Consider the following 15,389-nt stretch of genomic DNA (forward strand, 5'->3'; position numbering starts at 1 on the left):
AATGTACCTATTTCATTGTGCTGGTATAAACTTAAAAAATGGTTGGAAGCAAAGAGGAAGCGTGGTGTCTTTGTGACACCATGGACTGTAGCCCGCCAGGCTCCTCTGTCCATGGAATTCTCCAGGCAAGAATTCTGGAGTGGGTTGCCATTTCCTTCTCCAAGGGACCTTCACAACCCAGGGATTAAACACCAGTCTCCTGCATTGCAGGCAGATTCTTTACAGTCTGAGCCACCAGAAACAAACTCCACCTCCCAAAAAAAACAGATTAAGAGATATAAAATAATTTTTAAAAATTAAATGAAAGTGTACTTATTAGGCTAGTCTTCAAAATAAGAAGAAAATCAGTTAACATTCTGTACAAAAGTAAATATGCTGATACTATTTTTTTAACTGAAGTATAGTTGATTTACAATGTTGTGTTAGTTTCAGGTGTACAGTCAAGAGATTCACTTATTTATATGTGTGTGTGTGTGTGTGTACATATTCTTATATACAAATATATATATTCTTTTTCAGATTCTTTTCCATTATATGTTACTACAAGATACTGAATATAGTTCCCTGTCCTATACAGTAGGTCCTTCTGATACCATTTTTATTTCAGATAGGTTGTAAAATAATTTATAATAGAACTCAAAATTTTTACTATGTTTGTATTAAATCTTCACTACAAGTTTGTATTAAAACCCTAAAGTAAAATCCTTTACCTTTTCTAAGTCTTCAATTTCAGAACTGAAGTTTTTACCCTCGTCCATCATTTCCTCTTCTTCAAGAGTTCTTTCATCATCATAGTCATGGACCAACATCTCAGCAGTGGGGTCAAAATCATGATCCTCAGAAGACAAAGACCCAACTAGAAAGAAACACACTCAATCATTTACAAGTTCATAAGGCTATTTACAAAAGAAAATAATTTGTGTTCTACTGCCAGCTCTTTTTAATGTTTATATGTGAGCTTTATTAAATGCATTTATTATGTACTTCACAAGTTATAAAGTTAAGACCATACAGTTTCTGAAAAGATACTTAAATCAGCAAAAGAAAAAAGCCAGTTTATAACCACTTTTATAAGGTGTCCAATCCATGAGAACACGACTTCTAATAGCAACAAAGTGATTTAAATGGAGTGGTCTTTAAAAAAAATGTTCTAATAGAAAAGTCGCTTATCAGTTAGTTTAACACATTTGTCTAAAACCAGCGAAAAATGTCAAAAGCGTTATGAATAGAAGACTTCACAAGAATCTGCTATACACTGAGGCTAAAAACTTCAGGAGAAGGGAATATTAATTTTACTCAAATTCTCACCCTCAAATAAAAGTTCAAATCACAACAGAAATCTGGTTTTTAGAACAAACACAAGTTTCTATGAGGCAGCTACACAGCAGTTCAGTCTTCAAAAGCACCACCTCACTTCTCATGTCTATAACAGTATTTCAAGCTCCCCAAAACTAAACCGTGTGAGAATGCCTTTCTGTGGACTACTAATCAAGTTCTTAAGATTATGTGAAGGGAATACAGAAAATCATATCTATGGACTTTGGAAGATATACTCCATTGCAAGCTGTTTTGGTCAACTCAAACTTGTTTATAAGATGGTAGTGCCTGGAAATTCCCTAGCGGTCCAGCAGTTAAGACTTCCACAGGCAGGGGCATAGGTTCGATCCCTGATCAGGAACTAAGATCCTGAAAGCCTTGAGATGTGGCCAAAAAGAGATGGCAATGAATGATTTTTAACGGCAAATCTGAAGTCAACAGGATACCCTGAAAACCAAGTGGAGAAATGAATACTATCCATAATTGCCAGAGAATAAGGTCAAATTTATGAAAAACGGTTTTCTCCAAATGTTTTACTCTAATATGTAATTCAACTAGACCAATGACTCTCAGAGGAGGGAAGAAAAGAAGTAGCAGAATCTTAAGAGTGGAGAAAGGGGGAATTGGAAGGAAGCATATTCAAAATAAAAAGGTTTGATGTGTTTTTACTCAAGCTTTAATACTTTAAAACTTCAAACTCCGAAGGACATTGAGATCATTGCCAAAACACTAAACTAGGCCAAAGATTTTTCAAAATCACAGACAATTCAATGTTTTTGGCTCTGTGTTCAGAGGACTCTAATCATTAGTCCTGAAAATAATAAAATTTCTATAAAATGTTTTAGGAGGTGTACATTATGACATTATTTTTCACATGCTGAAAGATTTTAACCTGCTGACTTCAAAAATCTGTTGAAGTATAGGTGGTTTAAGTTAATTTTAGAGAAAGATGAATACTTGGTTAAACAGCAGAAAAGCAGAACATCAGCCATTACAAATTTTCTTTCTTGGAGAAATTCCTGGATACCTTTGGGGTATGCCAAAGTGTAAGGTAGGAAATGTGAAGTGAAGTCACTCAGTCGTGTCCAACTCTTTGAGACCCCATGGACTGTAACCCACCAGGCTCCTCCATCTATGGGATTTTCCAGGCAAGGGTACTGGAGTGGGTTGCCATTTCCTTCTTTTCTACCTCTTTGATGGCTGAGCTCTACTCTCTTCCTAATCCACATCGCTAGGCTCACTTCAACGCTTCCCCGTGAGGAAAGCATTCATTCAATAAGGGCCAGAAATGGAAGGGCCTCAGAGTCTACTCTTGGCTCTGTCCTTGGCTTTCTGGGACCTGAGGTAAGTCATTTAAACTTTCTGGGCCTGGGTCCAGTTTTTCATTTGTAAAATATATAGGGTTGGCTTAGATGACCTCTAGTCTCTTCTGGTTCTAAAATTCTCTTAAAAATTGGCTAATTGATTAAAATAAGTTATAAGTTTGTTTAAACTCCAAAATCACACTGTCTCTTGCTTTTTATTTAGATTGCAACTTCTTAAAAGCAGACAGTGATGCAAAATGGAAAACTTCCATTATCATCCAGACGTTTGGCATCTTGTACATAAATATTCTTTCCCTGAAATCAGTTCTAACAAAGAAACGTCTGTCTCAAAATTAAACAAACTTAAAAACAATTTAAAAGTAAAGACTATTTTCAAAAGCTATTTTCAAAATAGCCACAAATTTCTTCTATTTGGTGTTAATTATTTTATAATACCTTAAATGATAATCAAATGAGACCTTGAAGGTTGACTAAATACACCAAGTAATATGCAAGGAAAACAGTCTGTTCACTATAAGGCAACATGTGGTAACTGAAGACTTGGGAGCCCATCCAAACTCTGCTATTAACTAGGTAACTCTCAGCAGAGTTATTTAAAAGTCTCCTCCAGTGTAAAATAAGGGAGTTGAGCTAGTTTAGAGGCACTTTTCTTGGAGACTATGAGGGAAAAGAGGCAGCCAAAAGGGGGCTGGAAAGGGAATGAGAAACTGAAACCAAGCTGTCCTTACATTTTAGCACATGAGGGAAGGTCTTTACTATGCGACAGGTTTCAGAGGTTCCACAAAACCCAAATTATATGCAATTACCCATTATGTGCAGAGCTCTGTAAACAGAGTCCCTTGCTTTCATCAGATCCTGACAGGGGTTTCTGACACCAAAACAGTTGAGAAACACAGTCCTAGATGGTCTAATGTTGTCTCATCTCAAAAATTCTGTATGACCAACCTCAGAAAGTATGTGTTTCTTTTGATTAGGCCAGCTTTACCTAACTCTCAGTTTTCAATTTAACACAATCTACAGGCATGTCTCAATTTTGAAAAATGTACGAGACAAAATAAGGGGAGATGGGGAGAAATGATTAATATCAAGATAAGCAACCCCAAAGTCCTGACAAATTAGAGAGACGAATTGTCAAAGAAATTAAAATCTATACTGCTGAAGTTGGAGGAAAGTTTGGGATAGATGTGGGATTAACTGTTTCAGCCTTGGAAGAAAAAAAAAAAACACGGTTTGTGAGAATTAGCAGTATTACTCTAAAAGAACGTGTCAGTTAGCAGCTTTGTAACAAAGTATTTTTTTCAACATGCAAGGAAAAAGAGAAAATATGCGATAGAATAGTTGTTCCTTCCTCAAACAACTTAATTACCAAAAAGAACACAGAAACCTCTTAAAAACAAATGATGAAAAACTCGCAAAACAAATTATTGTTGGAAGAACTGAGCAATAGGTCTTTGGGCCCCCATCACCACCCCATGGGGACCACTGAAAAGGTAAGAGAACATAACAAACCTGGGCTCGAACTTCCAAAAGAAGCCTAGGAGAGAAAAGAAGACGTGCGGTTAGATCGCGAAGCCAGGGGAAGAGGCAGCTCCGGCAACAGGGCGCACAGGAGGCGGAGCCCAGCGCTCCTCCGCAGCTGCCAAAAGTGCAAGACGTAGCTTCGCTCCACTCGCTCCTGGCCCCCTTCGGGCCCCTCTTGGCTGCCTCGCCTTCCTCCCCGAGTCCCCAGTGTACAAACTCGCAGACCCGAGACGAAGCCCGGTGTCTAACAGGCAACTCCAAGCCGCCCCTTGGAGCTCAGCAAGTTACAAAGCAGAGAAGCAGAACCCAGAACAGTCGGCTTGCAGCATCAGTCCCCCATACCTTAGCATTTCAGTAGTCCCTCGAATCCCACTGGCTTTCTACGGCCCCAAGCACCTCGTAAGGCAACACCCTTTCCTGGAAGGGACTTGCCCTCTGCATCGAGTCCACCCCCTGGGGCCCGGTAGCCCCAACTCCGGGGCTGTCCTCTGTCCCCTAGCGTAGGCCAGCTCGAAACCGGACACTCGCCCCCAAACCAAAAGCGCAAGCCCCCCATCCTCTCTCCCGCGTCTAGAGATGCGGATCCGCAGTCCCAGAGACAGTGGTATCCTCCCAGAGTATTCAGTCGCTCCCCGAGCCCAGCAGCGTGCTCCTCGACCCAGGGGGCTCCTGCCAAGGGGCTTCTTCTGCGCCACCCGCCCCCCATCCTCCCGCCCCAGCTCACTAGTCCCGGGAGACAGTCCAAGGCAGCTCCGCTCGCCCTGCCGACCCCCTTAAACGGAAGGAAAGTGGGGCTACCGAGAGCCCCTAGAGAGAGCATCGAGGGTCTTGGTCTTCCCCGTTTACCCCCAGGGGCTCCCGTACCTCCAGGGTTGCGGGGCGGGGAATCTTGCCTCTCCCGAAGCCCAGCGGCCGCGCATCCCGCTCGCCTCCGCGCCGGAGCAAAGTGGAGCGTGAGACTCCTTCGGCCCGCAGCCCAGACCCAAAGGGCCGGGGGCACAAAACACTCCTCCCGCAGGGCAGTGGCGCAGCCCGCTCCCCGCTTTGCGATCCGGCCGCGGAGGGGGGGGGCTCGGCCGGTTTCCACCCACCCCAGCCCCGGGAGGCGCCGCGGAGGCTCCAGCGGCCCGCGCAAGCTGCTCGGCGTCACGACACGGCGGCGTCCCCCGACCGGGGCTCGCTGCCGCCGGCCGCCGCCTCCCGCCCGGCTCCGTCGCCCGGCCGGGTCGGGGCCGGAGCCGCCGCGGCCTAGTCCCGGAGGGAGACCGCTCCCGCGCCCGCTCCCGCCCCCCGGCCGGCCCCGCCGCCGCCCGTCGCCGCCTTGCGGCCCCACACCGCCACGCCGCCCCCCGCAGGGCCCCGGGAAAGGCCTCGGATCCCCCAAGCCAGCTTGGGGACCGCGGGAGACCGCCGGGCGCCCGCTCCAGCCCGGCCGCTCCTGCCCGGTTTCCCTGCTCACCTCCGCCATATTGGTACCTTTAGGGCGAACGAGCACCGCCGAGCCCAGTCCCCGGATGGGGCGCCTGAGCCAATCGCAGCAGCCGCCGCCGCCGCCGCCGCCGCCGCCGCGGTCCGCCCGGCACCCGCCCGGCGGCGGAGGCGGCTCGGCCCCTTATAGGGCAGGGCGGCCCGCGACACCCCCGGCCCGCTCGCAAGCCCACCCCGCCCGGCGCCCCTTGCCGCGCCCCGCGCCCGCTGCGGGCGCCTCGACCCGCACCAGTGCTCACCCGCCCTTCCCCTCTCGGCTGGAGTAAAGTTCCTGCCGAATTGGAGGCAGACGGGGGACGGATGGAAACGCCGGCGCGGGACAGACTCACGTCCAGTCAGTCGAGGCCCAACAGCCGGTCGGGGCGGCTGCGGACCGACTGACAGACCCTCCGGTCCGGGTGGGCCTCGGGGAGATGGGGAAGAGACTTGAAGAGACAACTCGACAGACTTCGCTAAGTAAGGAGAGAGAAGGTGATCGACGGCCGAGAGAAAGCCCTGGAGAAATGGGAGGTGGACTGAATGGATTGACTGATGGACGTGAATAAGCCCAGAACGAGAGGACAGCGACCAGGCATTTTGCAGTTTCCCCTAAGAGACCTGCAGAAATGGGAAGTGTACACTGGCCCATGGAATAAACGGTGGAAGAGGTCATTTGCCAAACAGACTCTGGAAGATAGTGACAGTACAGAAGAAAGGGCAATAGGGCAAAGAAGTGATGGTGAATAGACTTCCACGATTCAGAGAAAATGCTTATAAAATACCAACTGTGCACGCGCGAAAAAAATTAAAACAGTACTAGAAGCTGTTAATCACCAAATAAGGTGATTAGGGGATAGGGTTAATCCCGACCCCGCCCCCCGCCAACAGGAATGACCCAGAGGTACACACTCCCTAAACCTGTGGAAGGGCAGAAATAGTATATCGAGAGTCCTGAGCCCAGTCTTAAGAACTCGACCTCCCGCTTCCGTCCCAAAAGTTCAAACACTTGCTTAGGGTCAAATGGGAAGCTAGACCTGTGGGCATGTGGGTGGGTTAAGGATGGAAAACAAGGTTTAAGAGGTGTGCCTTCTCCTAAGCATGCCTTATAGCAGTTTGGTCCTCACTGGGAGGCCTAAGTAACTCCTGGCAGGTCAGTTTTCACGCAGGACAACTTTGAGCAAAGTACACAAAAATACTCAACAGCTACTGGTTGGTAGCCCACAAAGGTAAATCTTGCAAGAAGTTTGAGCCCACGTTTCTAGTTGGCTTGGCACACAGTTGGCTTGGCACACAGTTGTCTTGACTCAGGAGACAGAAATAATGATATGTATGGAAACCAAAGTAAAAAAAAAAATAATAATAATGTGGAAAAGAGAAGTCGACTGTAAAGTTCTGGATAAGTGAGATGCAAACACAGAGAAGTATGGCAGGACCCTATGAAGGCTTGGACAAGAGTGTAATCTCTGACATCGGGGCCCTTCTGTCAACAGGGCCCTGCTGAAACTCTAATATGAAAAAATCGAGTTGAGGTTATCTGCCGTAATCTCACAAATTGAGAGACTTTTTAGAAGCTTCAACTTTCCATTCTTTTTGTCCAAACGTGAAAGATCTGGGCTGTAATCTGCAGTTGCCTTAGATTCTCCCTTCCAATGCTGGAAACTAGATTGTGGATAGGAGTGGAGAGGGTTACTTTCAACATTTTTAAGCAAGGCATCTCAAAATTAAAGTTATTTCACTGGTAAAAGTTATTTATTTATGAAAGTTTTAGGAGAAAAGTCACTTCAACCATTTCAAAACATCATAAAGACATGGAAAATTACACTTTCCCTGCTGTGAAAGATATCGTTCGACCTTTTGTCCAGTCAAATAACTCAAAAACAGCTGAACTTTGAAACCAGAGGGCTTGGCACACATTGTATGTTCTGTCCTCAATGAGGCGTTTAGAGTTTTCAATGTAAAAAATGGCTTGAAATTAAGTGCAAGTGATTAACTTTAGAAATGTGGCAGTGAGCACATCCCATGGACAGAACCATTAAACAGTTCCCTGAGCTTTTGACCACAGGCCGAGCCACCACAGAACAGGGCTAGGATAGAGTCATGAAGTATCTCCAATAGCCTACTTTGTCATACTTAACACTAAGGAGAAACGTTTTCTTCATAGCAAAATGTGGCCCATCTAAACTATAAACCCGGCCTTAGGTTCCATTTTGCCATATCTGTGAAATATACAGACTCACACACTTGCATAAACTTAGTAGAGTGTCTGCAGATTCTTTTTTTATTAAATTGTGAAGATTTTGTATAGACACTTGTAATTTTGACTGCTTATATTCTCTTTATCCTAGTACATAATTTATGTAGTCTATGTCCAAGGTATTAAATAAGGATTCATAGAAAGATAAGTGAAGCTAAGTTAATTTGAAGTTTAAAGAAACAGAGCCACTTTCCACTCCTAATCCCCAGAGAAAACGTTTACCACCAGTTTGTGACATAACGTATTTCTTACATAACGTATTCCTTTTACAATAAAGTGTGTAAAGTCTACTGTTTGTACATGGATCTTTCATTCTTTTTGATGACATGACTTCCAGGAGTCAGTACAGATAAAAAGTCCCCTTGTTCTAGAGAGTTGGAATAAAAAATTACTTTTTATTGTTGTTATTATTATACTGTCACTACACAACAGATGGCATATAGAAAGTAAGTCCTATACTGGATACTGGGCACTATCGGATCACCGCAGAAGTCCTTGTCAAAGCTTATAGTGTAACTGAGTAATTTTTATATGTGGTAGATGGGAACCAGAGCAAGGAAAACTCAAAACTGAAACGAGGGTATTCCCTAAGGAGAACCAAAATGTAATAGAGCCTCCAGCCATCTTTAGAAATGAAATAAATCAAGAAAAGATTATAAATGTGTGGTCTGAGATGTCTTACAATAAATATATACAATAAAATAAGAAAATGTAAATACTGTGTAAAAAATGAGGACCAGTGAAAATAATTAGCCTAGATTAGATGAACATTCAGAGAAGTTAGAACAAGAATATATACAGGAAATGAGGTGTGACTTGCAACATGAGAGTTAAGCCATGAATTTGGCTTAGAACTCTCTGGAGTCAAAGCAAAAACATAAATACAATCAGTTTCTTGTCCTTGAGATTCTTATTGTCCTTGAGAAAAAATGTACAAGTTCTTCCATGGAAACAAAGCTTTTCAGAACCTTTAAAGAAATGCCTTGCCTGAGCTACATAACAACATAGAGGGAAATACCCTCTACCAGATCCCCAAAGGGTACTAGCGGGGTTTACAACACCGTTTCTTTTAGTGGCCATCTGTGAAAGTTGAGGGGACCCTATAAATGTATGACCTACTGAAAGCAGTTTTAATAGGGCCATGGTAATGCAATACAAATATTTAGCTTTCTACAGATTCCATCTATTAATAACCCAAGAGAAAATAATGGACTATCCAAACTGGGGGGTTGCAAAGAGTTGGACGCGACTGAGCGACTGAACTGAACTGAACTGATCCAAACTTAAAGTCTCAATCTCAAGTGCCTGTGCTAGTAAGGCAGGCGCAATGAATGAGCGAAGCTGAACATTGTGAAGACTAAAGAAGGGGCAATAGCAAACCAGAAGGCAACCCTGCCCGAATGGAGCAGCCGCTAACTCAGTCTCAGCAGACTGGCTCCTGCCTTGTGAGAATGTGGGCCCAGTGTTTACAGGCGTTCTCAGTTTCCAAAAACAGCTGGAAAACTGAGTTATTATGTGAATCTCCTGATTTTTAAATTTTATCAACTAATTTAAAAACTGTCCAACACAATGTAGGACAAATAAATCATGCTAAATAAGTCATGTGAAATGTGAGCTTCCAGTTTGCAGACTTTTAGAATATCTCTTAACCTTACCTCTTAAGATGGCTTTGGATAAGACTAATACCGACAATTCAGCTCTCTATTACATCAGACTTCTTGCATTTTTCTAAATATATCCATTTATCATGTGTGAAAATGATGGATAGATAGAATGGATGACTGCTCTCTGAGAAAGCTAATTCATTGTAGTAAGCTTTGCCTAAACAAAGATTGTGAACAGAAGGGAGATGGTCTATGTAGTAATTTTAAAAAAGAAAAGAGCTTTCACAGAAATAAAAAAGAGAGAATGAATTCTCAATTCACTACAAAGCAAAAGGAACCTGGTCCACTGACAGGAGAATCTACCAGACCCATGAGTCAAGGCTGTGCTTATAACAAAAAGATGTTTTCAGGCTAACATACTTTTGTAAGGCAACACGATTGTAAGATCTTATAACTCAGTAATGTCCCTTAAGGGACATTCTCAAAAGAATTTTGAAGAACTGTATCCCTTTTCACATATCCAAAAGAGTTAGTCTCTCAGTCATGTCCAACTCTTTGCGATCCCATGGACTGTAGCCCACCAGGCTCTTCTGTCCATGGGGATTTGCTAGGCGAGAACACTGGAGTGGGTAGCCATTCCCTTCTCCAGGGGGACCTTTCCGATCCAGGGACCGAACCACATATCCAAGTTGACATTTAATTTTTTCATTATAAATTTAAATAGTTGCAGGCTTCCCTAGTCATCCAGTGGTAAAGAATCTGCCTACCATTGCAGGAGACATGAGTTCTGTCCCTGGTGTGGGAAAATCCCACATGCTGTGGAGCAGCTAAGCCTGTGTGCCACTACTGAGCATACACTTTAGGGCCCCCGAGCCACAACTACTGAGTCCACATGCTGAGACTGCTGAAGCCCACAGGCCCTAGCGTCCGTGCTTCACAACAAGAGAAGCCTCTTGTTCACAGAGTGAGAAGCCCACATATCGCAACTAGAGAGTTGCCCACTCACTGCAACTAGAGAAAAGCCTGGGCAGGAACAAAGACATAGCACAGCCAGAAATAAATAAATAAAATTATTTAAAAATTTCAATAGTTGCAAAGGATACTCTTTCCAACATATTGTAATGGTGGTCATTTAAAAACAAAGCTATTATATAACACCATAAAATGTATGCAGTGGAATTTAAATGCCATAGCAATTTTATATCTCCATCATTCTGTAAAAAAGGAACATAATTCTTCTTTAACAATAGGAGATTTTACATGATTTCTCTTTCTCCTTCAACTCATATTCTCATTCTATTTCCTCCAAAAATTCTATTCCAGTGTAATATGCTTTATGCCTAAAAGTCTTTTGTGATCTCTAGTATCCTTCTCTGCCACAAAAAAATATAAATCAACACTCAAAATTAAGTAACTTTCCTCTAGACTATCAATACAACTATTATTAATTCACAATTGATCAAAACAATATAAATGTATTATAAATTTTGATTAAATTTTACTGAACAAAAATACAAATTACCTTGGAAATCAATATCTTAATGAGTTGAGCCTTAAAAAAAATTTAGTTCATGTACCTATGGATAAGTATTCCTTAATGCTAGAATGAGAATAAGTTTAAAAACAATTGCATTCTTTTTATCTGTGTAGAAGTAAGCTCTGAGAAACCATATTCATACAATAAGAAGATAGAATGGAAGAGTTTTATTATTAAGCCATCATTCAATTCTTTGAACTTTTTAGTAACAGAGCATGCAGTGATCTAGCAAACATTTTTAATGATCTTACACTGATATTTTGATTATCTCCAGTTTTAATGACAACAAAGAATTAAAAGCTACCTGACTTACAAAAGGATTTGTTTCCTAGCCCTTACAGTCTTGCACTATACTCTATACTCACTTTAATTTTGATGAACATAAGAAAAGACTTTGCCAAGATTTATCAAATGACCCTTAATTGTAACAGTTTTATTTTATTTTTTTCCACTTAGGAGCACCTGTTTAACCTAACACACTCAGAAAAGGGAGGTAAAATGGAAGTATTCTTAATTCTAATACTTTCTTCTGGATACAGTATTTTAAATAAAACTTATTTATTTTTATTATGTTATGTGTTTTAAATATATTTTTGTTAAAAACCTTAGAGCTATGAACTTAGCCCTTTCAGTTTGTGGAATATATCTTCCACATGCTCAACTAGCAAAGACTGTCTTCTTTGTCAAAACAAAGTGCCAGGTCAGACTTGCTTTCTTTCAGAAAAAGCCCACCTTCCTTTTTCAATCCTAATGAGCATGTTAAATCTTATCTTGAAGCATGTTACAAAACCACAGAGAAATAAATTATAAACCACATATGATAAGATACATTACCAAAAGGAAGCAATTCAAAATTAAAATGATGTAAGATCTAATAGAGTTAATTTATTCAGTTTATAAGTTTAAAAAAAGACTAATCAATAAGCAATTCCTCATTACTAAGTTTGTTGTCATTCAATGTGGTGGTTTAGTAGCTAAGTTGTGTCCAACTCTTGCATCCCCATGGACAGAGGAGCCTGACAGGCTACAATCCATGGGATTCTCCAGGCAAGAATACTAGAGTGGGTTGCCATTAATGTAATGTGTAGCCAAAATGGATAAGTTATTTCTGTTACAAGGAATATAATAAAGGCACAATATTCCTGTGGCAAACATGTGTACGTGTATGTATTGAACCTTGGTATTTGCTTTGGGAATAAAAAAGAATTATCAATAAAAAATCAGAAACACTCCATTAATTTCATTTGTGTTCAAAATGTCTTATGTATTTGTTAACAGAGAAAGGTATACGTTGCTAAAAATAATCAGTCAAGGAGTTAGCCTTTCATTTTGTTTTTAATAGGAAATGGAAAAACATTATAAGATGAAATCATACAAGGATTTTTACCTGTAGCTTTTATCTAGTGTTCATAGAAATGTGGAGGTCTCTGAAAACATTTCGTTCCTCTCAAAACATGGCCTACAGACAGGCATTGAGATTAATTTAAAATACTTGCTTAAATAGTTTTTAATATTTCCTGCCAATTCTTTATTTTGCTCTTTCCAGAACTCTCTTTCAAGAGCAATGCATTCCTTGACAGTGGTCAAGAGAGAAAAGAAAGTCATTACATAAAAATTATTCTCCCCCTCACTACCTATACTCCACAACATAAGTCTGATGTCAGAAAATCCCAACAAGGGCCAAAGCACTCCATTCCTCATGCCACACTTTATCTTTTACTGAAATTATATAAGACAGGGAGATTTAATATGTATTAAAAATGGTCTAAAAGCTTATTATGTTTCCTTTATTTAATTAAGATTTCTTCTTAAATCTTATTTACTCTGTTGTTGTTGTTCAGTCACTAAGTTGTGTCCAACTCTTTGCAACCCATGGACTACAGCATGCCAGATTTCCCTGTGCATCGCTGTCTCCCAGAGTTTGCTCAAATTCATGTCCATTGTGTCAATGATACCATCCAACCATCTCATCCTCTGTCGTCCCTTTCTCCTCTCGCCTTCAATCTTTCCCAGCATCAGGGTCTTTTCCAATGAGTCAGCTCTTAGCATCAGGTGGCCAAAGTATTGGAGCTTCAGCTTCAGCATCAGTCCTTCTAATGAATATTCTGGGTTAATTTCCTTTAGGATTGACTAGTTTGATCTCCTTGTAGTCCAACAGACTCTCAAGAGTCTTCTCCAGCATCACAATTTGAAAGCATCAGTTCTTCAGTGCTCAGCCTTCTTTATGGTCCAACTTTTCCATCTGTACATGACTACTGGAAAAACCATAGCTTTGACTATAGGGACCTTTGTCAGCAAAGTGATGTCTCTGCTTTTTCGTATGCTGTCTAGGTTTGTCATAGCTTTCCTTCCAAAGAACGTCTTTTAATTTCATGACTACAATAGGTGGCGCTAGTGGTAAAGAACCTGCCTGCCAATGAAGGACACACAAAAGATGCGGGTCCGATCTCTGGGTCAGGAACATCCCCTGGAGTAGGAAATGGCAACCCACTCCAGTACAGTACTCTTGCCTGGAGAATCCCATAGACAGAGAAGCCTGATGGGCTACAGTCCATAGGGTCACAAAGAGTTGGACAGGACTGAAGTGACCGAGCACAGCACAATATTTAATGAAGGTATAATATACATTCTAAAGACATAATGTTATTGCACACTTAGTAGAAAATGAGACTGAAAACAAATGGCAACAACAAAACCTAACCCTGTTAATTAAAGACAAACATTGACAAGAAATCTTGGAACTGATTCTGAGCTAAATATCATTTAATCAATAACATGCTCCTTCATTATATACATCATGTTCAGAGGACTCATCATCACTCTTTATGAAATATGAAATTAGAAAGTATACCAAGTGGCTCCAACTGTGAATTATTCTAAGATTTAAAACAAAGGAAATTAATCCATGAATTGGTTATATAGGTCATGATTTGACTGAGATGCCAAACAGAGGACTGTGAAGCAATCCATAAATTTTCAAAAGCAGAAAGTGCTACCGCTTCTGAGCTGGAGAGACAAAAGGAAGAGTCAATGTTCCCACAGCCCAGAGGCCAGTCACTGGGGGAAACTGGTGTTATTGTACGCTTGACCAGCTACAGTGGAAGATACAGCTATGCTGAGGACGCCAACAGGGGCAGAGCGAGAGGGACAAACACTCTGGCTTTTCTATTCCCCTTCCAATTTCCCACCAGTGCCTCCCATTACCTGAACCTGGGAAAAAGCCAGCTGACCCAGGAGCCTGGGAATTGTAGTCTTTAGAAGTTGAAGCTTATCATATGGAGCAGTTCGAGGGAAGGATATAGAGTGAAATTAATATACTTTGGTCACCTGATGCGAAGAACTGACTCATTGGAAAAGAACCTGATGCTGGGAAAGACTGAAGACAGGAGGAGAAGGGGATGACAGAGGATGAGATGGTTGGATGGCATCACCAACTTGATGGACATGAGTTTGAGCAAGCTCCAGGAGTTGGTGATGGACAGGGAAGCCTGGTGTGCTGCAGTCCATGGGGTTGAAAAGAGTCAGATGCGACTGAACTGAACTGACTAGCACAGGGTAAAGACTGGCCGGGGCTTCCCAGGTGGCTCAGTAGTAAAGAATCTGCTTGCCAATGCAGGAGACATGAGTTTGATCACTGGGTCAGGAAGATACCCTGGAGAGGGAAACAGCACTCCAGTATTCTTGCCTGACAAATGCCATGGACAGAGGAGCCTGAAGGGCCAGAGTCACGAAGTCTCAAAAGAGTCGGACACAACTTAGCAACTAAATCAACAACAACAAAGACTGGCCCAGAAAACAAGATAGGTTAACTTGGAGAAATTGTTAGAAGGCCAATAATTTTACAGGCCAGGGAACTATACCTTGAGGGAAATATATAAAAAACACAGCTATAGCATAGTTGACAGTGGAAAAAAACAGCCCTGAATTCAAATGTCATTAGCACATGTGACTTTAGAGAAGTCATTTATCTGAACCTCAATTTCCTCTTTTCAATCTGTGCTCTAACCCTCTTAGAAACAATGTGCATTACATCAGAATTGTCCCACTGAGGGGTGAGGAAGCTGGAATTTTATTTGCCAATTTTATCCCATCTCCCTTGAAGGTCACTTCTGGGCACTTTTGGCCTGCCCTTCCTTCAAGAGGGCCAAGTCCACCCTGCAGCACGCCAGCCTCCATGTCCATCACCAACTTCCCGAGCTTGCTCAAACCTTAGGCAGAGAGATGCAGAAAGCAGGTATGTACAGGTACTGTCTGAAGATGCTCCAGCGTAGACTGAGGAATATGGATCAAACATTGGCAGTATCTGTTGCATAACTGAAAAAGATCTGGGAATCATAATGAAGATACAGCTATGCTGGAGATGC

The 15,389-nt window shown here is 42.1% G+C and overlaps 1 protein-coding gene across 21 annotated transcripts in view; it reads right to left on the bottom strand.

The window, feature by feature from the left end:
• Nucleotides 1-15,389, bottom strand: part of MIER3 (MIER family member 3) — a 127,406-nt gene that overhangs the window by 23,689 nt on the left and 88,328 nt on the right. For 5 of the 21 annotated variants that reach the window (XM_081517939.1, XM_081517940.1, XM_081517948.1 and 2 more), the window contains one exon: nucleotides 711-856. In XM_081517939.1, the coding sequence (XP_081374065.1) occupies nucleotides 711-809 (99 nt within the window). In that variant the 5' untranslated portion in view covers nucleotides 810-856. Of the gene's footprint in view, nucleotides 1-710; nucleotides 897-4,151; nucleotides 4,180-5,009; nucleotides 5,653-5,880; nucleotides 6,202-15,389 lie in introns of those variants that run through there. The other 16 variants (XM_081517932.1, XM_081517931.1, XM_081517945.1 and 13 more) reach the window with 11 other exon arrangements.

Source organism: Giraffa tippelskirchi, chromosome 8, assembly GCF_054371585.1.
Source record: "Giraffa tippelskirchi isolate mGirTip1 chromosome 8, T2T-mGirTip1v1.2.pri, whole genome shotgun sequence".
NCBI lineage: Eukaryota > Metazoa > Chordata > Mammalia > Artiodactyla > Giraffidae > Giraffa > Giraffa tippelskirchi.